Source organism: Podarcis tiliguerta (assembly GCF_965153285.1).
Source record: "Podarcis tiliguerta genome assembly, chromosome: 1".
In the NCBI taxonomy this organism is placed as follows: domain Eukaryota; kingdom Metazoa; phylum Chordata; class Lepidosauria; order Squamata; family Lacertidae; genus Podarcis; species Podarcis tiliguerta.
Genome location: NC_139534.1, coordinates 23,860,421 through 23,887,350, shown reverse-complemented (window position 1 = coordinate 23,887,350; position 26,930 = coordinate 23,860,421). Strand labels below are relative to the sequence as shown.

Genomic DNA, 26,930 nt, shown 5'->3' with positions numbered 1-26,930 from the left:
TACGCTTTGAAGTTAGTTTTTACATTATTCTATAAAGTGCAGAGAAATCCTTCACACAGGGAACGAACTACCCCCTACGACAACAGGAGACGTACAGCAGCTTTTGCATAGCATTACTTAGAGAAAGGTGATTCCCTTCAGTTCTTCAGGATGTAGGCGGCAGAGTCTCTTCGCGTTCTGATTGTTTCTTTGACACCAACAGGGCTGTGTCGGAAATGGTCGAAGGCGCCAAGTCTCCATTGAGAGTATGCCTGGAACAGTATGCTGGTCCTACAAAGAGACAGATCGGGGTTTGTTTTCAACTGTGCCTTGGAAAATGTTGCGTTTAGTCATTTCGGCTAGATGGCACACGTTGCACAAAAATGTTGCGCTCCATCCTATCCAATGTGCTCAGCGCAGAACTCTAGGGTGGGAAGAGATCAACATATGGCTGAAAGAAGCTTCTTAACCCCCCTTCATCTCTCCCTGCTGGACCTTGACAAGCTGGGTGCCTTATATAAAGTTAAGACTATTTGACCATCCAGCCCAGTCTTGTCGACCCTGATTGACTCTTCAGATGTCCTTTTCCACACCTCCAAATGGGGCAGGGCATAAAGAGAAAGGATCTAAGTTCGGCCCAGTAAAAAGATACAGGCATGATTTCAATTCTTAAAAATTATTTGCACTCTATGTGGGGCTACTTTTAAAGTGACTTGGAAACTACAACTAATCCAGAACGTGGCCGCTAGACTGGTGACCGGGAGCAGGCACCAGGATCAAATAACACCGGTCCTAAACGATCCACATTGATTCCCAGTATGTTTCCAAGCACAATTCAAGGTGTTGGTGCTGACCTTTAAAAGCCTTGTCCCTGTATAATTGAAGGAACATCTCCACCCCCATCGTCCAGCCCAGACACTGAGATCCAGCTCTGAGGGTCTTCTGCTGGTTCCCTCATTGTGAGATGTGACGTGACAGGGAACCAGGCTTCTCGGTAGTGGTGCCCTCCCATCAGATGTCAAGGAGATTAATAACTATACAACTTTTAGAAGACATCTGAAGGCAGCTCTGTATAAGGAAGTTTTTAATGTTCAATGTCTTATTGTGTTCTTCTATCTGCTGAAAGCTGCCCAGAGTGGCTGGGGGAAACCCAGTCAGATGGGCAGAGTACAAATAATAAATTTATTATTATTATTACTAATATTAAAAAGTCTAGAGCAAGTCTCCCAAAGCAGCATGAACTAGTGCCAAACCTATTTCCATCAAGCACCAAATGATGAATACTGATATTTAGATACCCCAAATCTCTGAATTTAATTTGTGCTATGTGTGCGCAGAGCAATCACTTGCAGGCAGCACATGTATGTTTAAATGGCCACATTTCCCTATGAGAAAAACAGATGTGATCATCATTCCTGTATTTAATGTGAAGAAACTCACTCCTATAAACTAACATGCACTTCACAATGGGCAGCAGCATGCCTGTGCTTTGCCATTTTAAAAGTCTCCTACTTTTTCATACCTATGTTCAAAAAGTATAGATGGAGTCCACATGGAGGCTCTTGAATGTGCCAAAAGGCAAGATGCAAACTCCTTGAGCACCCAGCTTGGCTGGGGCAATGGAGGAGACTATGTTGCTCATTGCTGTAGCTGATTTGTTATAGGATAGATAATGGCCGCGGAGTCTTCTATCTCAAAGTAGAACAAGAATCCAACTGAAGCACAAAGATAGTAGAATGCCCATGGGTACACCAGAACTTACTGTCTATATCATCAGGGGGAACATCTGCAGAAGGTTCTGGATCTAAGACTGTCCTTCTCCACCTTTGGGATAACCGGTGAGAGGATGAATTTGGTTCTTTTACAGAGTGACTGCTCCTGCAAATGAAATAGCATTTCATTACGTGTCCTTAACACCCAAAGTTCTCTCCAGCTCATCTCAATTTTAAAAATGGTCTTTGTTTGGTACACTTTCCTGAAATAAGGTACCGAAAAGGTTTAGAGAGAGACAGGAGTTCTGTACAGGAGTTCTTGTGTCACGTACTTGTGCTCTTTCTGAGAATCTCCCGCATGATAGGGCCTTGGTAAGGATAAATGTATAAGAGGCATGGGCAGGGCTTTGTGTTAAATCAGGAATGGCTGGTGGTGCTGTAGCATTTGATTTTAAAAGAAAACGTATGCCCCAGATTCGGTGCCCAAGGTGATTCAAAGAAAATTAAACAGAAAGCAACCCAATGAAGTTAAAACAATGCAAAACAATTTCTTGAATAGGCAGGCGAACAATCCAAATTCAACCCCCCAAAATCAACTAAATAATAGTCGTGGGGTTGGATCTGGATTTGCCCTTTGGGGAAATAAAGAGCTCTTTCCGTTAGTGTAAGCGAGTGAGATCCAGCAGAGGCTCTCACTGAAAGAAGCAGAAGGCCATTTCTCCCTTCCCTCTGAAATCCCCACAGTGCCACCTCTCCCATTTGTTCTGCAGGGTCCTTAACCCTCTGAAACATGTTTTTTTTTGGGGGGGGGGCATAGGGAAAAACAAATGAACAAAAAACCCCTCTCCTGTCCTTCCCTTTCTTTCATCGAGCGCAGCACTGTTGCAATGTGCCTAGTTAGCTGGTGACCAAGAGTTGAAGGCCTAGGCTCAGAAAAACACCTATACAGTGGTGCCTCGCAAGACGAAAAGAATCCGTTCCGCGAGTCTCTTCGTCTTGCGGTTTTTTTCGTCTTGCGAAGCAAGCCCATTAGCGGATTAGCGCTATTAGCGGTTTAGCGGCTATTAGCGGCTATTAAAGGCTTAAGGGATTAGTGGATTAGCTGCTAAAAGGCTATTAGCGGCTATTAAAGGCTTAAGGGATTAGCGGATTAGGTGCTAAAAGGCTATTAGCGGCTTAGATCAGCTGTACAGCGGCTTAGATCAGCTGTACAGCGGCTTAGCGAACAGCTGTTAAGTGGCTTAGGGGCTTGGGGAAAAGGCTGGGAGGGGAAAAAAAACCCCAGAAATCGCAAGACATTTTCGTCTTGCGAAGCAAGCCCATAGCAAATTCGTTTTGCGAAGCACCTCCAAAACGGAAAACCCTTTCGTCTAGCGGGTTTTCCGTCTTGCGAGGCATTCGTCTTGCGGGGCACCACTGTACAGAGGATAGGTGCGAGGATAAAACTGGGAGTGAGAGGACCATGTATGCCACCTTTGGCTTCTTGGAGAAAAAAGGCGTTATCTAAAAGAAACATAAATATATAAACAAGAGCTGTAACCAAGGCTGGTTCTTGGCTACAACTGGTGGTTAGTGAGAACAGAACTTAAACACAAGACCTGGTTCAGATGACATGCTATGCCAAACCTTGGTTTAGTGTGACAAAGCAGTAAATAAAAAGTACCGGAGAGAAGCATGCCATCTGTCATCTCCAGGAACCTGCATATTTGTGCCCGTCATGCAAAGAAGCTTTCTGTGGGTGGTATTCAACAATTAAATTTTACTCATAGTAGATCCATTGAAGTGAATGGACCTGACTTTGCCATGCTCATTCATTTCAATGGGTCTGGCTCTGAGTGAAACTTGGCTGAATACCATACTGCGAGTTTGGATTAACCAGGAAACAGATAACTGCTTTTTTATTTGAGACGATACGGGGCTTCATATAATAATAATGAAGAACCTTTCTATTTATTGGTTGGCTGGTTGGTTTCCAGACTTTAAAAAGTAATACGTTCGCCATTTTGTACTTACCTCTCTGGATTACAAGTACCTGGGTGGCTAACAGAACGTTTCATCTAGAAAGTAATTTTAAAACGAAACAGGTTATTACATACTTCCTAATTCTTTGTTGGTTATCTGTATCTTAAGGGTGATGCTTTCTTTAATAAAGAAAAAATAAGGGATGGATTGGGTGGGTGTTTGTTTTATTTTGAAGCAGGTAATTTTAAACATAGGATGCTGTCTCATATAGAGTCAGACTACTGGTCCATCTAGTTCAGTATTGCCTACACTGAACTGGCCAAACAATTAAACCCCTGTCTTGCAAACAATTATCAGTAATATCCAAGGCAAGTTTACCAGGTACAACAATGCGATGTCAATATAAACAATATAATCTATACACAACATTGAACAGTATGAAATATATGAAATATGCATCTGTACCAAATGTACAGGAAATCTTATAAATCTCTGAAAATCACAAATTATGCACTCTTGATGGATTCTCTTGGAAACATAGAACCAAATAAACATAAGTGTACATTTGGTTTTGCAGAGTGTTTCCTTGGATATTACTACAATGTACTAGCAGCAGCTTTCCTGGGATTCAAACAGGAAATTGCCCAGCCCTACTTATTTATTTCATAAAATTTATAAACCTCTTGATTGCAAAATAAATAAATAAATAAATAAACAACCCCCCCCCCCAACCCTCAAAGCAGTGAATATGTTGAGGACTGGACCAGGGTGCGACCTCCTGTGTACAACAAAGCAGATGTTCTATCATGGCCTCCCCTTTTGAAGGAAGGGCAAGGTTAAAAACAGAAATACATAAAATAAAACAATAAACATAGGTAGTTAGAGAGTGTTAACTAAGGCTGGGGATGGGGGGGGTGGCCAGAGTTCAAATCACCATTCAACCACAAAGCTCCATGGGTAATTTTGGGCTCTTGGCCTACCCTCACAGAGTAGTTGTGAGGATACAATAGGGAGGAGCCATGTAGGCCGCCCCAGAGCTCCTTGGAGGGAGGACAGGAGAAAAATGACAAACGTATTTCGCTCACAAATAAATCCCACTGACTTTATTGGGCACTGAAAGGCCTCACTGACTACCCCAAAACATATCCAAGTTTGCTTCCACACGCACATGCAGCCAGGCACTTGCAGACGCTTAAAAATGTAGACACTTATTTCCTGGTGAGGATCGCAGCCTTAATTACTCTTGAGAGAGGATCAACTCATTGACTTGGGAAAAGCAGACTATGGCAGTTTGGGGAAACCTCTCCTTTTGAAAACCATTCCACCACCATACTCTCTCAAATTCTCTTCAGGCTGGGGGGGGGGGGGGAGAGAGAGAGAGATTAAAAAATGTCCAACCATTTGCACAGGTGAAGGCGACACAGGAGAAACTAAAGGATCCGGATGAGGCAACTGAAACATCTCTGGCTTGAACTTGGCATTTGCTATTTTCACACATTCTTCGAGGGTCGTGATAAACGTGTCACAGGTAGCGCTGAGCAAGGAGGACGCTTCGTTCATATTCTGGAAACATGGGAAGCAATTGAGAAAGGTGAATTCACTTAACTTCTGTTGCCCGATAAAAGCTTTTTGGTGAAACAAGAGACGGTGGCTGGGCAACATGTCAACTCTTTAATGAACTGCAAGCTTGTGTAGCATTCTTCTTGGCTCGTATTTTAGAATGACTCCGAGGAACATTCAGCATTTGGGTAATTATCCTTGACTACTGGCAACGCTGCCTGGGGCTGATGGTGTCCCAACAGCCTCTGAAGGGGCCACAGATTTCACATCCCTGCTGTAAAGGCAGACAGAGACATAAAAGTAGGCCAAAACTCCGCTGGCGTTTCTGTTGTGGTGTAACAATTTTCTCTGGTGCAACGGAAGGATGAGCATTTTCATTTGCGGATGCCAAGGACCTGAAATTCCTGCTAACCAGGGTGGATAATAAAAAATAAAAAATCAGATTTTGAAAATAAAATGCTTTTGGAGGAAAAATCTTTCTAAAGTTAGTTTTCTATTTAAGTTACATTATAGTCCAAAGACTATTCATCAGGAAATAAGGATCTGTTTAAGTTTTTCATGTGTGCTAAAACTCAGTCTAGGTTTTTTTTAAAAAAAAGATGTTTAACCACATCGGTTAACAAACATATGCTATAATGTTATTGTTTTAGTTAAATAAATTGTTTAAATTGTTATTAAGGGAATGGTTATTTTTCTCCTTCCAATAAAGTACAGCAGAAAAGTTGTCCAAATATAAAGTTAACTTATTAAACCTCACAATAATTTCATAATTATCACTGCACGTATTTCAAATAGTATAACCAAATCAGTAATTTTTGATATAACTGTAAAAACTACTCTAAAAATTTATTGTTCCAAAAATGAAGCCTTCATCTAGTTGTAAATAGTAAGATTATAACAGGAAGAATGAGTCTTTCTGTAATATATATATATATATATATATATATATATATGCAGGTTTTGGTGTCCTCGGGTGTCTTCCCGTGTAAAAGTTGGGGTGTCTAGGCGACGTTTCGACGAGGTCTCACTCGTCATCTTCAGGCTGGTGCTTTCGGCTTCTTGTTACTGGAACAGAGCAGGATCTCAGTGTTTGAGTTCCTATAAATACTGTTGAGGAGGTGTGGTGTATAGCCTCCAATGTTCTGGGCAGAGAGGAGGTTCCCAGGCTAGTGTGCCTTTTCTTCTTTTGTTCCTTAATTACTTGAGGGATATCTTGAGTGATTTCTTGAGTGGGAACCTCCTCTCTGCCCAGAACATTGGAGGCTATACACCACACCTCCTCAACAGTATTTATAGGAACTCAAACACTGAGATCCTGCTCTGTTCCAGTAACAAGAAGCCGAAAGCACCAGCCTGAAGATGACGAGTGAGACCTCGTCGAAACGTCGCCTAGACACCCCAACTTTTACACGGGAAGACACCCGAGGACACCAAAACCTGCATTCCTGTACCCGTGAAAATCTACGAAAGCAAATATATATATATATATATATATATATATTTAAATCAAGTCTTACTGATCCAACCTGCTGCTAACTGTGCAATCCTATGAAAGTCTACTCAGAGGCAATCTCTCTTGAGTTCAGTGGGACTTGCTCCCAGGCAAATGGGTACAGGACTATAGCCTCTGTTTCACACCCACTGTTTCAACTATCTGGTGCTGTTTTGCTATTTTCACCGAATGCCATTTTACCAATTGTTGCTGCTCTTTCTGCTTGTTTTTTGCCTGCCTTTTGCAATTAAGTTTTCTACTATTTATTTTGCGGTTTCATATTGATCTCTATAGGTACCGTATTTTTCGCTCTATAGGACGCACCGTCCCATAAGGCGCACCTAGTTTTTTGGGGGGGAAATAAAGGGGGGGAAATTTATTTTCCCCCCAGGCGCAGGGCTGGGGAAGCCGAAGCTTCCCCCGACCCCAGCCCCCAGAACAGGCAACTCTCTGGAAGCCGTGGCAGCCCGGTGCACCCAGCCTTCGGCATGCAGGTAACTCTCCACAAGCCACGGGAGCTCAGCACGCCCAGGCTTCAGCATGCAGGCAACTCTCCCGGTGCGGACTCCCACGGCTTACAGAGATCTGCGCAAAGCCTGGAGAGCGAGAGGGGTCGGTGTGCACAGACCCCTCTCGCTCTCCAGGCTTCGGTGAAAGCCTGCATTCACCCCATAGGACGCACACACATTTCCCCTTCATTTTTGGATGGGAAAAAGTGCATCTTATGGGGCGAAAAATACGGTAATTTTATTTGTGCAGGCCCCTCTCAGTAGACCTGGAGATGAAAGAGTGATGTGTTTTTTATATTTATCTAAACATTTACATGCTGCCCCATAGCAAAGTTCTGTTGGTGACTCAGAATAAGTAAGTCAAAAAACAATCTAAATAGGAAGTCATAAAATCAAAAGCAACCTAAATACAACAGGAAAATAAAAACACACCAACAACTCCAAAGTTAAAAACACAGATTTAAAAACTTGAGAAGACCAGACTAAATAGGCCATTTAATATATACATAAAACAAAAGTAATTATTGAAACTAAAGAGTTGTGTTTGGGCCCTGCTGGATAAAGTGGTGGGTCCAACTTGATGCTTCTCCTCCCAATCCAAAACAAATAATATTAATTGAAAAAATGATCCGATACCTCAATGCTGGGTGACAAGTGATTTTCATCATGGTGAACGTATTCTTGGATTGTATGGACCTGTTGCATTAGAAGGTCACAGTAGAGACGAAGCTCAGACATTTTGGTTTTCAGAGATTCATTGGTTTCATTAACTTCTGAAAGGACATTGGGAAGCAGAAACTTCACTGCTCAGATACGTGATTTCCCGTGACAAGTTTTAAGATGTAGGCATTTACAGTGGTACCTTGGTTCTCAAAACGCTTTGATTCCCAAACGCCGAAAACCTGGAAGAAAGTGTTCCAGTTTTCGAACGTTTTTTGGAAACTGAACATCCGATGCAGCTGTCGACTATTGTTTCCAGCGCACCTGCACCAATCAGAAGCTGCACCTTCGTTTTCGAACATTTCGGAAGTCAAATGGACTTCCGTAACGGATTAAGTTTGGCGCTTTTGTTTTTGCTGTTTATTTTGCTTTTTTTTTTTTTTTTTGGCTTTTTCGGTTCATTTGTTTTTGTGACTGTGTGGAACCCAGTTCAGCTACTGATTGATTGATTGATTGTGTCACTGTGGAAATGGATAAAAGCCCCCCATCCAAACAATGACTATCATCAGTGCGGTAAGAAAAAAATAATACTTTTAATTTTTATCATCTACAATACTGTCTTGTTTATTTTATAGTACAGTACATTGATTATTGCTTTCATTTTATAGCTCAAGGGTCTCATTAGATAGTAAAATTCATGTTAAATTGCTGTTTTAGTTGTTGTTTTTAAAAGTCTGGAACAGATCAATCCATTTTGCATTACTTTCTATGGGAAAGCGTGCCTTGGTTTTGGAACGCTTTGGTTTTGGAACAGACTTCCAGAACGGATTAAGTTTGAGAACCAAGGTACCACTGTATATTCCCTTAAACAAAAGGAATGTCTGACCTTTATTATTATTATTATTAGTTACATTTGTTAGTCGCTTTATACAACAACAACAAATGTCTTCAAGTGACTTGACTTAAGATAAAATACAAACAGGAGCCAGAGCCAATGAGCCAACTAATTTTTGCTCTGTCCCCATCCTCCTCCTATGATGGCAACAATGAGACTAAGGGGGAGGAAGCTGGCTACCAGGACCACTGTCTAGACTGGATGTAAATAAGAAGACAGGCAGGTGATGGTTGGCTAAGGGCAGACTGAGGTAGCTGGGGCAGGGCCCTATCCGCCCTAACAGACCAGCCTCTACTCACCGTGAGCAGGGCCCATCTTGTCTTTTAATATCTCTAGGGTACTTAGAAAATACTATGGGCTTTGCTAGCGTTAAGAAATAATAATGTAAGGAGCTGTAAACCCCTCAAAAGTGTGCCACCTACTGCCATAAATAGTTACTTTACAGTTGATGGGCATTTGACCGATAACTACAATAGTTAAAAACCAGGTGTTTTTAATAGGTTGCTTTTGCTTTTTGTAAAAAAGAAAGTACGAATACCTTTTTCTTTTTTTGTTCTGGTGTCTGCCAAACAGGCTTTCGAGCTCCCTAGGGCTACCAGCCACCGCTGTCGTTCAGCTGCATTAACGGCTTTCATGTAGAAATGCTGTTCCCCTGGGATGATTAACTCCATTCTGGTGCTGTCTGTCGGATGAACTTGCGACAGGGGCGAGATAAATTAGAAGCACAGATTTTTCAAAGACTGCCTGGAATTACAGAGATACTTCCAATATCTTGCCACTGTGATCCATGCGACGGTCACCTCCAGGCTTGATTATTGTAATTCGCTCTACATGGGGCTGCCCTTGAAGCTGACCCAGAAACTCCAGCGGGTGCAGAATGCCGCGGCGAGGCTCCTTACGGGGTCCTTGCCATGGGATCACATTCATCCAGTGCTATATCAGCTGCACTGGCTCCCGGTGGAGTACAGGATGAGGTTTAAGGTGCTGGTTTTAACCTTTAAAGTCCTATACAGCCTAGGACCCTCGTATCTACGGGACCGCCTCTCCTGGTATGCCCCATGGAGGACCTTACGGTCAGCAAATAATAAAATTTTGGCAGTCCCAAGCCTCAAGGAGATTAGACCCGGCCTGGTGGAACACTGTCACAAGAGACCAGGGCCCTGCGGGATTTGACATCTTTCCGCAGGGCCTGCAAGACGGAGACGGAGCTGTTCCACCAGGCCTTTGGTCAGGGTTCCCTCTCCCCTTTCATAAGAACTTGCATGAAAGTGGCCTCCCAATTTTTCTCACAGGTTCATGTAAGTTCAGCAGAAACAGTTGGGCCTGGTAAGCATTTAAGGTCCCCAACCCTAATCTGCTGGTTGCCATCTGATTGGATTTTATTCTGATCCTGATCTGATTTTAGGATGTATTTTAATTGATTGCCTGATTTTATGTTGATGTGCTATACATTTGATGTTAGCCGCTCTGAGTCCGGTTTTGGCTGGGGAGGGCGGGGTATAAAAATAATAATTATCATCATCATCATCATCTAATATATCAGTCCAGCATACTGTTCTCACAGCAGCCAACCAGATGCCTTTGGGGAAATCTGCAAGCAAAACCTGAGCACAACAGGACTCTCCCCATGGGCAATTCCAAGCAATTGGTATTCAGAGGCAATGCTGCCTCTGACAGTGGAGGTAGAATATAGCCATTGGGTGGAGTTCAATGTTGCACTCTTCCAATCCCATGTGGATAGCTCAGTTGGTTACAGCATGGTGCTGGCAACACCAAGGTTGCAGGTTCAATCTGCAGGGTCCCTTCCAACTCTACAGTTCTAGGATTCTATATCCCAATCTTTCCAGCAGCACGAGCATTCTGGGGGGTTCTCCCACCCCCCACCCACCCCAGGAGCCTATTTCAGGGGGTGGGGGGGCAAAGAGGGGGAAAGCCCCACTGAAAAAGCAGAAGTCCATGCACAGGGTGGTTAGCTGAATCCTGCCCATTGCATATCCACTGTTAGTCATACTCAGCATAAACCCATTGAAATTAAGGGACCTGACTAATCTAGGTTCATGAATTCCAATGGTCTACTCTTGAGTGGCACTACCACCAGATATAACCCACAGTTTTTCACCTGAGTTAAGGAAAACAAAGGCAGCAGAGTCTCTCTGGGTGATTCTGGAGAACAGCGGGGTGACATTGGGCAAGAAAGAGGTGGGAGGAAAACCCAAAAAAACGAAGAAGCAAAGGGAGACCCTCAATTACTGGACCTGTGACTATATACAGTCATAACATTTGTACTTGTACTAGGCGTCAAGCTGATGCTTGAAATAATCGGCTTATTTGCAAAGACTGCCTAGCAGGACTGGGCGATATACATTGGTACCTCGGGTTACAGACGCTTCAGTTTACAGACTCCACTAACCCAGAAATATTACCTCGGGTTAAGAACTTTGCTTCAGGATGAGAACAGAAATTGTGCTCCGGCGGCGCAGCAGCAGCAGGAGGCTGCATTAGCTAAAGTGATGCTTCAGGTTAAGAACAGTTTCAGGTTAAGAACAGACCTCCAGAATGAATTAAGTACTTAACCCGAGGTACCACTGTATCTTCCAAAACCGGTTTGAAGTCCATATTGTGATACCGGTTTCAGAGTTTTTGACCTGGCAATATATTGTGAATCATTGTTTGTGTGTGTGTGCGTGTGCGCGCAAAAATCACAATGTGGTAAAAACTGTGAAGCCAGTCAACGCCACTACATAGCTCCATCCTTATTTCGGAAATTGTGATATATCGGTATATCACTATGTTTAGCTGGCGTTATATTGCAATATTGAAAACCAGATATCGCCCAGCCCTACTGTTCACGTTAGATACCTCAGCCTAGAAGGTAAGCAGAGTTTTCTTATTGAGAGAGCCTACCTTTGATTTCACACACTGCCATCTTTATGCTGCCTTTGCTGCCTTTGCAAACATCATCCTGTGAATCGTAGTAAGACAATATCCCGTTATCAAGAACAAACCAGCGAGGCTGCCAGCCTAGGGAAACAGTGCAAACAGAAGAAAACAACATTAATCTGCTTTGTTTCAAAATGCAATTATCACACACAAGCAACAGCACCGTTCCTCAGTTTAAACCCCTTAGTTGTAAGCAAGATTTAAGTCTGTTTATGTAATCTTCAAAATCAAAACAGACACATTAATAACATACAAATATGAATACACATTTCCCAGACGACTGTATCTTTGCCAGCTCTGTCAAAGTCCCGTACTATTTTTAAAAACTCGTGAAATAATTGATGCTATTTGACTAAGTTATAGTAAGAGAAGATCCACTTAAATCAGTGGACGTTACATACTGACCAACTTAAATCCACTGATTTATTTGAGTCTACCCTGAAAATGGACCAACAAAGTTCCATATAGTAAAAGCTATGGTTTTCCCAGTAGTGATGTATGGAAGTGAGAGCTGGACCATAAAGAAGGCTGATCGCCGAAGAATTGATGCTTTTGAATTATGGTGCTGGAGGAGACTCTTGAGAGTCCCATGATCAAACCTATCCATTCTAAAGGAAATCAGCCCTGAGTGCTCACTGGAAGGACAGATTGTGAAGCTGAGGCTCCAATACTTTGGCCACCTCATGAGAAGAGAAGACTCCCTGGAAAAGTCCCTGATGTTGGGAAAGATGGAGGGCACAAGGAGAAGGGGATGACAGAGGACGAGATGGTTGGATAGTGTTCTCGAAGCTACCAGCATGAGTTTGACCAAACTGCAGGAGGCAGTGGAAGACAGAAGTGCCTGGCGTGCTCTGGTCCATGGGGTCATGAAGAGTGGGACATGACTAAATGACTAAACAACAACAACACCCTGAAAATGACTTAGTTAGTTAAGGTAGTGGGGAACCCTTTGCCCTCCAAATGTCGCTGAACTAAACTCCCATCATCTACAGAAACCATGGCCAGGGATGCTGGGAGTTGATGTTAAGCAATACCAGGGGTAGGGATATATTGGGTACCAACTAGCACTTTGGTTGTTCAGATACTATCAGTAAGATGTAAGAACATAATGATAAAATTCAGTTTAGTCACTATTCTGTGGGCCACTGTGCTGGCACAGCAGCACAAATCAGGATGAAGGCACCAAACACCAGGACAAGTGGGAATTTTTTTAATGTTTGGTGTTTTATTATGTTTTTTTTATGTGCTGGAAGCACCCCAGGGTGGCTGAGGCAACCCAACCAAATGGGCAGGGTATAAATATAATTATTGTTATTATTCGGCATCCTGGGCTTGTGACTGCTCCTGTCTCCAACATGCACGAAGTTACTAGCATGGCACTGCTGAAGGCAGTCAAGGGATGAAGATGGGCAATGGTCCCCCAATGTAGCTCTAATGAACAAAGCTGTGGAATCTGTTTAGATCTGAATTTGGGGTGGGGAGTGGAATTGGCATATACAGAGGAACTTAATCCGTTCCGGGAATCCGTTCAACTCCCAAATCCGTTCGCAAACCAAGGAGCAGCTTCCGATTGGCTGCAGGAGCTTCCTGCATTCAAGCGGAAGCCGTGTCGGATGTCCAGCTTCCAAAAAACGTTCGCAAACTGGAACACTTACTTCCGGGTTTGCACCGTTCGGGGGCTGATTTGCTCGGGAACTAAGCCATTCGGGAACCAAGGTTTGACTGTACACAAGCAGGATGCCTTGTTCGGATGGAAACTGAACCAGTTTAATCAGCAGACTAATTAATGTGTTCGTTAATCAATGGGAGGAAAAATTTTAATCGATAAGACAGAATTCAGGGCACACTTTGGGAGGGGGTGTCTCTTTTTATTCCGACATGCAAAAATGCCGCCCTGTGTTGAAAATACAATATTTAATGTGTACTGTATTTTTTTAAAAAGTGATTTATCATGAGACATAGATTTGTAATTAGTAGACAACCCTAGCAATACGCTAAAGTCCCTGATCACAAATGCATAGAGTGGAGGGACAGAATCTGAGTGTGTCCTTTTTCCCCAGTGGCAAGGGGCAGGTAGGAGAGTACCGTAGTGCTTTAAACAACGAAAAGATCAAGAGGGAGATGTAAAGGATGCTTACTGTGTAGATTTCACAGCTCTGTGCCTGTTAATTCATGCACAACAAAGCTGATAAGGAAAAAGGATAGCTCACATTCACCAGCTGCTTTTAGGAGCATATGCGATTAAATCTGTAAGTGCATTTAAAGCACTAAGCCGACACATCTGTCTCGCAAGTCACTGATATCTCCACCTAAAGGAAGGCTTTATGAATCTGGTATGACAGCCTGTCTGAACAATACAATGCTACAAGTGTACATTTGGCACTGGAGGAGAAAATGCACAGTTACTACAAGGAAACCCAATCTTATAAGCAAGAACTGTCCGCACTACAGCCGAGTGTTTTGTCCGCCATGTGTTCCAACCAGTCAAGATCTATTCATGGGAACGATGACATTCCTGAGGGAAAGCACATAGGTGAGTATCACTACAGATAATAAAAAACCCTAAATCTGGTGCACGCCACAGCGCAACAGACGCTACTTCCCAGTGGAGTGTTTTTTGCCACTTGCAAATGTGCTTTGGTCAAAACGGTATGAGGAAATATGATAAAGAATGTATGGGTTAGTGATCCAAGACAAATCAATTCGCAAGTTCAAAAAGACAGGCCTTGCTATCTAAGCATATTGCAGGAATTTGAACTTGATTCAAGTTGAGCAGAATGAGAAAGGAACTGCAGAATTAAACAAAGTCAGTGGTGCTGCAGTTAAGGTAGAGACCCAATGAAGCAGCTTATGGAACTCATATGGGATCTGCTGCAATGGAACAAAACAGTCCTATTGTTCTGGCAAGTAAGAAAGCCTTTTCAACAGAATAAAAGGAAACAGCATCCTTTGCTGTCCCAGTGGCCAGCCCTGTAAAATGAGAGAACAAACTGGGATGAACGAATAAATCAAACAAAATGCTCATGAGTTGGTGGAATTTATTCAGTCATTCATTCTACTTGCCCTCTATTATCTATTATCTCTTTATGCTTTAAAGTGCAAATGTATTTTCAGCAAGTATTTCACTTGTATACTCCTTTAAATTAATAACCTACTCCAGAAAATTTTCGTAGAGTGTTCTCTCTTATCTCATTGTACAACGTTTGTACACCCAGTCCTTATCTAGCGAAAGTTGGTTACAGACACAGCTTCTTCGGAAAGGGCCAAAAAATTTTAAAGTAAAAAATGACAAGCTGAAACAGTGCTAGTAGAATATCAAATTTCTCCAGTATGATTTATTTTTTTAAAAAAACAAACAAACCTCAGTATCTACCAGTTTGGGATTAACAGATCTACTTTCTGCCTTGGCCAATTTTGAATGTGTTTGTTCCATAGTCTGGCTCTGTCCATTTCTACATTAATCTGCAACTTTTTTCCATTCAGAAATTAATATTTAAATGTCTATTTTAAATATGCACTTAAGTATGTACCTTATCACAATATGCATATTTAAATACCTTTTTTTATTTTAGTGTTACATTTCTAAATGTATTCTGTCCTAAAATATGCATTTTGATACGTTTTCCGGGAGGGAAAGTATATTGCAAAATTTGGAAATGTACAAAATCCCAAGGATAATTTATGGTGTATTAGCCTAAGAATTCCAAATTAGGTCAGTCTGCTTAAAAAAATGCAGACCAACCAAAAGCCTCCTCCGTCCCCTACTACCACTATTGTGTATACTATTGTGTATAATCGGCATGCCTTGCATGGTTGTCTTGCCAGCGGGGATAGTTTAGTGGGTGGGTGGGTAGGGTTGTGGAGGCTGCAATGCGAATGGTCTTGCCTCCCACAAATCAAAACTGCAAAACCCGACCACCAGCCATCATTATCAGCAGAATCAATCATTCGTCTAGGTTTGCAGTCATGTACTGATATGACACACCAGCTGCAACCAAAGTTATTGAGCATCACTGTATACATACATGAACTTCTGTATGGCTGGCAGGCAGGCAGGCAGTCACAAGCCATTCCTTCCTAACCAATCTCCCCCAACCAGCTACTTCCTCCTCAACATTCCACCAGCCAAATCAACCCAAGCAATCCTTGTTGCCTTGGAGCTTGCCTGTTTCATTATATTTTTGCATACATTTTTAAGTTGCATGTTTTTTTGTTTTTAAAAAATCCATTTTTGAAAGCTACCCTTCATGGAAGGGAAAGGTGTAAAACGAATAAATAACAACTTGTGCTACTTTCTTCCCCTGCATTTCTGTCAAGTGATGACTCCCACATCTTACTAGCATATGGTGACAAGGAGGGTCAAATATCTATTGAATTCTCAACATACCTGCACAGTAGGGGGTTCTTTTTCATTCACATCTACTTGCTTCCTTGAACTGCCCCAAAGCTATCTTTGAATGTCAAGGTTCATCACCAGGGTCTTATTTGTTCAAATAGCACCATATGTGTGCAGGGCTGCTTACAAAGAAGGAGAAGACAAGTCTACTCCAGGGGGCTTACAATCAATAGAAGTGGAGAAGAACTTGAGATTATTTCTGTTAGGCTTAGTTCCTGCAGGTTATTGGGTCTATGGGGTTGTTCTGATAGCTCCATAGAACAAGTATATGAAATGTTGTCTGTCCTTTCAGACAAGATACCCTCTCTGTCTACATTCAACAGAGTTTGCTGTGGTCATGTGGTCTCTAAATTTGCCGAAGGGGCCTGGGTATAATTAAGTGTCATATCATGCTAGAGATCAAATAGTGTTATGTTAGGAATTAAGGCTGGGGCAACCCTACAAAATGCTTCCGAACCCTACTGTACCTTTTACTGTCATTATTTTTCAAACGTTTCCTTCTGTTACTTCCCCCTCCCCCAGCGATGCAATGCAACTCCAAGCCCTCTTTTATCTGTCAGCGGCCATATCTGCCATTATCTCTGCGTGCAGCCTTATTTACTCAGCCAAGTTGCTAAATTTAAAGCAGGGAAGCTACTGTTAAAAGCACAGGCAAACAGAGTGCAACTTTAATTACACCTGCAGTCACCATATATATTTTGGGTAAGAGCTCTTGAGATAGGATGATAGATAATAAAAGAGGGAAGCTCTGGAGAGAACCTAGATGTGATGAAGGCAGCCAATTTGCCCTTTAATTGTCTCCTATGTTTGCATTTAAAATTGGCAAGTGAAAGTTGGTAGAATCAAGCTGGGGAACCTGTTTCAGCACGAAGGCCACATTCCACTCAGGAGACACAAGCCGGTGCCTCAGGGCACAGCTATAGCAAAAAGTGGAGCAAGCAAAAAACGCAAACATCACCTCTGTACAGTAGATGAGCTCACTCATGTACCCTCAGCTACCCTCCATCCCGGGAAGCAAGAGGCATTGTCTGGGTTCAGGAACACATTCCAGCCAGGCAAGAGAACTCAAAGAGGGTGTGACCCAGGACCAGAAAGGGGTGCCTCTGGGAGGGAATTGATTGGCCAGGAAAGTCTCAGGGGCCAGACAGAGCAGCTTGGATGTCCACACCCAGCTCTCAGGCCCTTGGTTCCTCCACCCAAGTCATGGAGCAAAAGGGCAGCCTTCGAAATTCGTCAGGCACATTTTGCACCTGACTATCGGCCACTTGCGACCAAGTGAAGCTATCTGATGTCTCTGCCATCTGAAGGTGCATGCCTGGGGATCCTTGGATCTTGACTATTTTCACACACTAGCAACACATCCCGCTGAATTCGGCCAGCTATATTTTATCTGCACCATCAGACTGGATTTTAGGAACCCAAAAGTCATACTGAGAAACACGACTTTCGAGCCGTCTGGCTGAAACACAGCAACAAGGCATTCTGTTTTGGCGACTGTAGCCCTGATTAAAGGAGCCATTTGGCACCAAGCTTATATGTCTGAGTTTCTAACACTGCAAAATGGGCATAATATGGGGGAGGGGAGCTGAAGGCCCCCCTTTCCATACACAATCACCTCTCCTCTCTGCCCTGTGGTGCTGCCAACTATTTTATCCCCTCCAGCTCTAACATTTCACTTCATTTCACTTTTAATTTGCATACCACCTTTCTATATTACTATACACATGGTGGGCTTACAAGCTGAAGAAATAACAAAATAAACAGCAAAGATCACACACCTAATAACCTGGTATGAAAAGAAACTCATGATGACTTAAAAACAAAGGACTTCTATCAAATGAAGCAATATCCCATAATCCATTAGAAGACAATAAAGAAAGATAAGGTAAACTTAAAGGGGGGGGGGAGGGAGATGGCTGCACACACAAACCCCTATCCTGGAGCACTTTTGACAGGCAGCAAGGATTGTTTCCCACCCCACATTAAATGCCCACAGACTAGCATGTGTGGGAAGGGGCTCTCAGATTAGGGGGCTGGCAGCACTAGGCCAAACGCAGGAGCGCACGCTTTGAAGCGGCGGCCTCTTGCTTTCCCAGCCCTAGCCAAGCGTGCCTTCCATTCTGCCAGGCAGACACCCGGTCCAAGCCGCCCGGCAGCCTCCCCCAACCCGGAAGCCGGCGCCCGGGCTCCAGCAGCGTCGCCAGGGACGACGACGGAACAACAACAACGGGCGGGCGGCCCTCGCCCAGGTGCCCAGGACGCCCCTCACCTGTGATGTAATTGGTCCACTTGTACAGAACTCCTTCCATAGTTTAGCGGCGCGCTTCGCGCAGCATCCTGCTCGCCCTCCTCCGGAGAAAAGGCAGCAGGAACGGCGCGGGCCCTCTCTCCCCTTCGGCGCTCTCGAGCAGACGCGGCGGCGGCGGCGGCGGCAACCGGCCCCGCTATGTACATGGACGCCTGGGTGGTTTAGCTTATCGGGGAAGCAGCGGCAGCCGCCTTCGGGTCCGGCTGGCTTTGGGGGTGTTGCGCGGACTGGGTTGTACGGGCACGTGCGGCAGGAAGAGGAGCGGCGGAGTCATGCATTGCCTATGCACATCGCAGCCACTGGGGAAACAAAGCGGTTACCAAACCCTCTCGCACAGGCTGCGGCTGCCTCCCTCTTCTCCTCGCCGGCCTCTTTCTTTCTTTTTCTCCTTCCCCTTTTTCCCCTCCCCCCCCCCAACCTTTCTCGGGCCTTTGCGCTTGGTGCCATTGACCCCGACGTCTCATTTACTTCCTGGATGAAAGGGGCTGGTGGATGAAACAAAAACAAAAAAAAGCAAGCTACGCGCACACGCATTTGGGCTGCTTGCCTCCACCGCCGGTCCGAAAACTCGAGCGCCACGTCTGCACTGCAGCCTTCGCCGGGCGTAATTAATATATATTATATAGATCTAGCGATCGATAGATCTGCGATCGCTCGCTCTGCGCATTGAGGACGGCGGCTTTCCACCTTTAAATACACTCGCTCGCCTTTCTATTCTGCCTGGCCCGCTCGCTGGGCATCCCCCTCGAGGCTGCAACCCTTATGCTCTCATCTGCTCGGAAGCAGCTCTCCAATGAACTTGGCGGGACTGACTTCCGAACAGGCACGCACAAGATCGGGCTCCGGTTTTTGTTATTTAATTTTTAAAAAGCGTCTCCTTCGGCCTCCCCCACCTCGGGCGCAAAAACGACACCATCGCGCAGAGAAAAAAACGCTGCAGCGACGCCGATTTGCAAACGTCGCGGGGGGACCGAGGAGGAGCCCCCCTTCCCGATTACAAATCTGCAATCTCTGCATCCACCTGCAATCCTGCCCACTTGGGCCATCCTTCCCCAAACGAATAGCTACCATCGCTCTGCCTAGATGGGGATGCGGGAGGAGAGCTTCAGCTCCGGGATTAAAGCGGCTCCGCGCCGTCGTGCCACCTCCCGAAAGACCTACATGGGGAGGGCGGAGGAGGCAAAGCGGGCCAGCAGCGCAAGCGGGGCACATCCCGCGCCGCCCGCGCGTCCGCCGGAAGGAGGCGAGGCGAGACAGAGGCTAGAGCAGCCCCGGGCCGCGCCCCTCTCGGCTCCCGTGACGTCGAACAATGCCAGTGCCACGCAGCCCCGGCGAGCAGCGAGGCAGATCCCGCAGCCGCGATCTCGTGCTCCAGCAGCTATGCACTTCGCCGCGGGGATCTGTTTCTTCCTCCAGGCTTTCGCCCTCGTAACCCTCCGGGCGGACGGGCAGAAGAAGGAGGAGGGCGCCTCCGCCGACGAAATTCAAATGGAAGTCTTGCACGTCCCCGAAAACTGCCATCCGAAGAGCAAGAAGGGGGACCTGCTGAATGCCCATTACGACGGGTACCTGGCCGGGGAGAAGTCCAAGTTCTATTGCAGGTAAGGCAATCCAAAGCTTGCTTTGGGACTCGGCCCAGGCCGCAGGATATATAAAACACAAGGAAGCCACACTTTGAACGCAAAAATAAAGGTTTGGCAACCTGAATGTTGGGTTCCAAAGTCAATGTGAGTTGTGCCATGCAATTTAGGAAGTAAAACATAATGGCTTTAAGGGGGGGTGTTATTCCAGCCTTGTACAATATCAGTGGCGTAGCGTGGGTTGTCAGCCCCCGGGGCAAGGCAAGTAATTTGCGCCCCCTAACCCGTGGATTTGCGCCCCCAACCCCCAGATGTTGCGCCCGGTGCGGCCGGCCCCCCCTGCACCCCCCACGCTACGCCACTGTACAATATCCTTCCTTGATCATCCGAAAATCACAGATGTTTTCAGAATCTCTTGATAACGTGTATGCATATGTTTTACATGTGCAGTATGTATGGGTCAGAGGGCCACCCCCATTATTTTCTTAAGGCATGTGGAGAGTGGGTCAAAGGCCCTAGTGGGTCAAAGGCCCCTAGATGTACGCTATCCAGGCACGCGTGCACTATGGCCTATAACCCATCATTTGGAAAATAAAACTAACTTTGGTTTAAGAAGGAATTTGGATCCTAGCTTATATGTGTGTGCAGTGTTAGAAACTCAGATATACAGAGTAAGTCCTTTAAAAGAGGCTCCGTGGATACAGACTACACATATTCCATGGGGCCTCTTTTAAAAGACTCGCCCTGTATAAGCTAGGTGCCAAATGCCTCCTTAAACCAAGGTTACAGTCGCCAAAATGCCATTTCTTGGGATGTGGGTGGCGCTGTGGTCTAAACGACTGAGCCTCTTTGGCTTGCTGATTTAAGGTTGGCAGTTTGAATCTGCTTGACAGACTGAGCTCCTGTCACTCTGTCCCAGCTCCTGCCAACCTAGGAGTTCGAAAGCATGCCAGTGCAAATAGGTACCGCCACGTCAGGAAGGTAAACAGTGTTTCTGTGCACTCTGGTTTCCTTCACAGAGTCCCTTTGCACCAGTAGTGGTTTAGTCATGCTGGCCCAGAAAGCTGTCTATGGACAAACACTGGTTCCCTTGGCCTGAAAGGCGAGATGAGTGCCACAACCCCATAGTCGCCTTTGACTGGACGTAACTGCCCAGGGGTCATTTACCTTTACCTTTTTACCTAAAGTCTTATTTTTCAAATGATGGACTGACTGATTGATTATCAGTTAAACTTCTGGCTAGCTCAGATGACAACCTTGAGCTGGGTTAAAAACTCTGAGAACTTAATGAAGAAAATCACTTTATCCAGGGACAGCCCAGATAAATTGGCCCTTTCCAACCCCTTTTTCTTAATGGTGACATGGGCCATTCATAAGGTAAGAATATCCTTCACAACTATAAGCACGGCAGTGGGGTGGCTTTGAAGATAAGCTACAACAGTTAGCTATAACGTTGTTCACCACTCAGGCTGTACGAAAAAGCATTTTTGTTCCTGAAATTCATTCTGATATAATTCTACAGGATGTGGTATTAGTGTGTGAAAAACGTCCCGATCCAAGGGTCGCCAGGCACTTAAGTACTAATAAATGTTGACCAAAAATGATGTGCTTGTATACTGAACTTGTTTCTTAAACCTGTAAAATATTAAATGTCTCTCTCTCTCTTTTTAATATTTCTTTGTAGTCGAACACAAAACAACGGCCACCCAAAATGGTTTGTCCTTGGTGTCGGACAAGTAATTAAAGGTTTAGATATTGCAATGCTGAATATGTGTCCTGGAGAGAAACGGAAAGTGATCATACCTCCATCACTTGCCTATGGGAAGCAAGGATATGGTAAAGCAAGGCTGCATATTAAGGCGAATAGCCATTCTCTGTATTGCTTTAGCCTATAGAGAAGGAACTGGGATCTGTCTGTCTGTCTGTCTGTCTGTCTGTCTGTCTATCACATTTCCAGCCTCTTCCCTACATGTTACTTATTCACTGGCATTTTGTAATGGCTGTAACCATTCAGTTCAATTCAGTTTTGTTGCTTTTGTACCTAGCTTTATGGTTCAGTTCAATCATGTTGCCAAACCATTGTTTGTTTGATGACCAGAAGTAGCCCCACAGGTTTGTTTATAGCCTCCTTTTCCTCTCCTCTTACCTGCAGGTTTCTTCCTTTGCTTTCAGCATATTCCTCACCCTAGTTTGTCCTGATGTTGAAATTGGCAACCTTTGGTTAGTACCTTGCCTTCATGAAACCACTGCTTGGATTGAGTTTCTAAATCCTGGTTAGCACTATCCATAGTTTGTCAGTTTGAACATCATAGTGAATTAGCAATCACTTATCTCCCAGTCAGAGTGATTTTGAGTAAGCCTTCACCATGACTCCAGTCCAGCTAAACTTAGCTGGAACTTGAGATAATTGTGCCTTGAGGTAATTGTGACTGAAATGTCCAATGAGACTTAATCCCATCTAACGTTATTGGGCTGAAACCTTTGCCTTTTGAATCTCAGCTGGAACTGGTGAATCTTTAAATATCCAGGTGCCCAGCTTTGACCTCATTGTGATTTGACATCTGACATGCACAACATCTCTGTAGGCCAACTTGTGATTCAAAGTCTGCTGAAGCGGGTAATAGATTTGGCCATCATACCTCAACCAGATTTAACATACCTTGATTTCTCAATAGGTATTCTCAACGTGCGAAGATGCATTGCTTGTTTGCTGAATACTAACTGTGACTATCTTTTTTAGGCTGAACTTTTGAAGGAGGCCTTTCTTCCCACGTACAACACTCTTATATTCTTTCAGAGCATTGTTTGTGCATGCTGAGCAAGATGGCACTAGTTTTGAATGTCAAGAATGCATGTGGCTTTCTAGAACTTTTCACGGGTTTTCCTGTGGTATGTATTACTCTCAAAACTGCTTGCGCTTAAATCTTTCGCCTTTTTTTAGTTTAGCTACTAACTCTAGAAACCGAGCAGTTGTGTTGCTGAAGCATGTGTGAGGATTTCTACTAAACAATTTTAAGGGGGGGAAAGGTCTCAGGGCTCAGCATAGGGCAACATGTGACCTATTGGACACACCAGGCCAGATACACATAATGATCACCCATACACAGAGATTCAGTTAAGTCTCCTATTGTTGCTTCCTGAGACATTTACGCAAGGAACGTGTCTTATCAACCTGACAGGCTGGTGAGCTCTGTTCAGTGTAGGGGATCACACTGTCTTAGCCTCAACAGAAAAGTTTAAAATTTCATTTTTATTTATTGTGAGTTCTGTATATGATGTCTGATCTCCCTTTGTTCTATCTGTTGCAACATTTAGCTTTCAGTGCAGCATGTGGAAACTCAAAAATAAATTATAGGACCATCGGCAGCTGCCTTATACACTGAGGCAGATCAATGTCCCATCTAACTCAGTATTATTTTCATTGACAGCAGCTTTGAAGGGTTTCAAGTAGGATACCTTCCCAGCCCTACCTGGACATGCCAGGGATTGAACCTATGGCCTGCATGAAAAGCATGTCACTCTAGCACTAATCTTCTGTCTGAACTGCCATACTTTTAGTCTTCATCATTTTAGATGAGTTCCCAAATTCTGTATTTGGCAGCTGCAGGTGCATGGCTTGCAAAATACTTGTTTCGGACTGACTTTGGAAGCTTTCTCCTTCATTACTAGTACCTGTCCGCCATTATCATTATGCTTTCTTTCTCAAAAGCTGCTAAACTTTGGTACAGTGGTACCTCGGTTTACGAACTGAATCCATTCCAGAAGTCCGTTCTTAAACCAAAGCCGTTCTTAAACTGAGGCACGCTTTCCCTAATGAGGCCTCCCGCCGCCAGTGCCCTTCCACCGTTCAGCTTCCTTTCGTAGACCGAGGGAAAGTTCGCTAACCGCAACACTACTTCCGGTTTCACGGAGTTCATATACCGAATAGTACGTAAACAGGGCTGTTCTTAAACCGAGGTACCACTGTATCCCTTTTGATACAGGAGGATATTGTATCAAACCAGAAGATAAACATGGATATCCTTTGAAGCCCATTTTCCTCCTTGTGGTGGAGAAACTTTTATCCCTGAAATCTTAACCTTGCCTACTCCAAAAATCGTATTTCAAGTTAATGGTTTTTTTTAGTGGAATGGCTGTTCATGCTTGATTGACTAGATAGCCATTTCATATTTATCAAGTAGCTTTCTGACATTCATGAGAAAAGTGCTGGCGTTAGTCCAATGTGGGGGCCCCTGAGTGAACAAGAGGGATGAAGTTCTCCCTGTGGTCTTCCCTGAAGCCTCGCCCACCAAAGGCCAATTGGCAATGCCGATGGACAAAGGCAGGGCCTAGGCCAGGGGTAGGCAACCTAAGGCCCAGGGGCCGGATGCGGCCCAATCACCTTCTCAGTCCGGCCTGTGGACTGTCCGGGAATCAGTGTGTTTTTACATGAGTAGAATGTGTCCTTTTATTTAAAATGCATCTCTGGGTTATTTGTGGGGCATAGGAATTCGTTCATGTCCCCCCCCCCCCAAAATATATATATATATATATATAGTTCGGCCCACCACATGGTCTGAGGGATGGTGGACCGGCCCACGGCTGAAAAAGGTTGCTGACCCCTGCCCTAGGCCATTGACTTGCCATCCCCCACCCCAGCCATTACTGATGGCTGAAGCACAGACCACATTTTTCAAGCAGCTTTCTGAAAATGACAAAACGAATCTGGTGGAACTGTTGTTGTTGTTGTTTTTTGCGAGTAAGCAGTTTACTAGTTTAGAATGGCTTGCCAATATACTTAGGGCACAATCCACGTGGGAATACACCCCAAAAAAGAGTGTGTATAAGGGAACATCCAGTTGTATTTTACCCCTAATAATCAGGAGGGCTGCCTCAAATTCAGAGTAGTTCAACAAAGCAAAGTATTTAAAAAAACAAATATTTATACCAGAGTCCATAATTTACACGTTTCCAAATAACCATAAAAAATACTCCAGTTTGTGGTTAAGATTATCTGTCAGATGTGTGTACACAGTTCCCAAAATGGTCTTGTTCCATTTTTAGAACCTGCAAAGATTCCACCTAACGCTACACTGATCTTTGAGATTGAACTGTATGCAGTAACGCAAGGACCCCGCAGTGTTGAAGCATTTTCTCAAATGGACCTGGATAGTGACAAAAAACTCTCAAAACAGGAGGTAACACGGGTCATATTCTGATGTTCCCCGTTATAGCATCTAAACCTAAATTAACACCATTTCCAGTACGTAACAAAGTTTGAGGTAAAAATCTGTCGATTGTCGTTGCTTTAGATAGACCATTACCTGAAGAAGGAATTTGAAAGAGATGGCAAGAAACGCGACCCTTCCGTTCATCAAGATGTCTTGCATGATATATTTAAAAAGAATGACCATGACGGAGACGGCTTCATATCTGCCAAGGAATATAACGTCTACCAACACGATGAACTATAACAGATCATTGCTTAAAAGTCTGTGTGGCAGGAATGGGGAATCTGCAGCCCTGCCAATGTTGTTGGACCTCTGCTCCCATCAGCCCAAATCAGCTTGGTCAATGATCAGGGATGATAGGGGATGCAGTCCAACAGCAGCTAGAAGGCCACAGGTTCCCCATCCCTGTCTGTTTTATGGACATTTGGATCCCAGTTCAGCAGTTCCTTCCATGCGCACATGGAGCTTTCACAAGGACTTCCTCATGCCCTTCAGTGGAGGGGACACGGCTTTGTTCACAGCGTTACCCACTGCATTGAAGGTAGTAGGAAATCCTGCTCGTTGAGCCCCAAATACACATTGAAGTGAAGATGTACCTGTGAAGCTGTCACTACATTTGTAACCAAGTACACAGCTTTTTGTGATTACACTCTCCAGCCCTGCTTGATTTCCCTGGGATTTGTCCATTATGGCTTTAACCAAAATGGAATTTCTTTGTCACATAATATTTCATGTATGTTGGTTGTGGGAAATGTTTTATACCTCTTTATCATGATTAAAAATGTTACTGAAACGATAGGGGTGGCTCCACATACTTTGTAATTCTTATGAAATAATCTGAATTAAAGTTGTAAGAGTTAACGGGGAATTTACAGCTATGCCAAATATAGTGTCGTTGCTGATGAAGTAATTTCCCTTTTTTGTTTTGTTTGCTCCAAATTGCCCCCCACCCCTGTGGCATCTTTACTCATGGTTAACATCCATTTTGAAAATCTGTGGGAGCCATTTTTGGAGCAGATCCAGAGTTGGCTTAATGGCACTGAAGCTCAGTTGCACATTTTCACTTAATGGCCTGATTCACACATAATGCTAGCCCATGGTTTGTTTAGCCAAAGTATGGCTTACTGCAGTGTCCAAAAATTAGCCAAGTAGACTAAGCATGTGGGGTTTTTTGTCTGCCTTTTTTTGGCAACAAACCAGCATGAAACCATAGTTTTGGCTTACGAACTGTGGCTTGGTTTTTCTGTGGTTTAGTATTCTGTCTGAACCATCTCTTTTTTTAGCCACCCCACCCAGATACTACAACATTTGGCACTCTTAGTTTGGAGGAAAAGGCGCATAAGAGAAGATAGTAAGAGATGTATAAGATTTGTTCACTCATGAGGCAGTAAGAGTACCAACCCGGATGGCTTTAAAAGAGGTTGACAAATTATCCGCCACCGCCACTGCCATGTCCTCCAGCATGGAGAAAGTAAAGTGTGTCATCTGTGTGGAAACAGCTATGCACAAGCTAGGTACTGTATTACTGATTAAATGCACAACTCTTGGACAATTTGAATGCCAGTTAGGTCTCCCCCACTGTGTTTATATCAAAAACCAAACAGCACTGGAGTCAAGAAAGAATCCAGGGCTCAGTGGGTGTGCTATTTTCAGATCTAAAGAGAATCAGGTGTTTAATCCCTTCTATTTTTACAAATGCATTGGTAGATAAATATGTAGCAGAAATT

The 26,930-nt window shown here is 44.2% G+C and overlaps 2 protein-coding genes across 5 annotated transcripts; one reads left to right on the top strand and one right to left on the bottom strand.

Moving 5' to 3' along the window:
* PLEKHA3 (pleckstrin homology domain containing A3) lies at positions 1-19,701 on the bottom strand. Of its 4 annotated transcripts, none has more exons than XM_083413380.1 (9): positions 19,575-19,701; positions 18,375-18,712; positions 11,674-11,790; positions 9,308-9,463; positions 7,851-7,987; positions 5,052-5,216; positions 3,705-3,748; positions 1,742-1,857; positions 1-270 (listed from the first exon to the last, which is right to left on the bottom strand). In XM_083413380.1, the coding sequence occupies exons 2-9, from the start codon at positions 18,412-18,414 to the stop codon at positions 146-148; spliced, it is 900 nt and encodes a 299-aa protein (XP_083269506.1). In that variant the 5' UTR covers positions 18,415-18,712; positions 19,575-19,701; the 3' UTR covers positions 1-145. The 4 variants fall into 4 exon arrangements, with proteins under 4 accessions (XP_083269506.1, XP_083269507.1, XP_083269508.1 ...); XM_083413381.1 differs by having other exon boundaries at positions 19,482-19,621; XM_083413382.1 differs by lacking the exon at positions 19,575-19,701 and adding an exon at positions 19,435-19,554.
* On the top strand, positions 18,913-26,001 carry FKBP7 (FKBP prolyl isomerase 7). Its single transcript, XM_083413184.1, has 4 exons — positions 18,913-20,014; positions 21,678-21,829; positions 25,037-25,170; positions 25,285-26,001. Exons 1-4 carry the CDS (start codon positions 19,497-19,499, stop codon positions 25,444-25,446), a joined length of 966 nt encoding a protein of 321 aa, XP_083269310.1. The 5' UTR covers positions 18,913-19,496; the 3' UTR covers positions 25,447-26,001.
* The last annotated feature ends 929 nt before the right edge of the window (positions 26,002-26,930 follow it).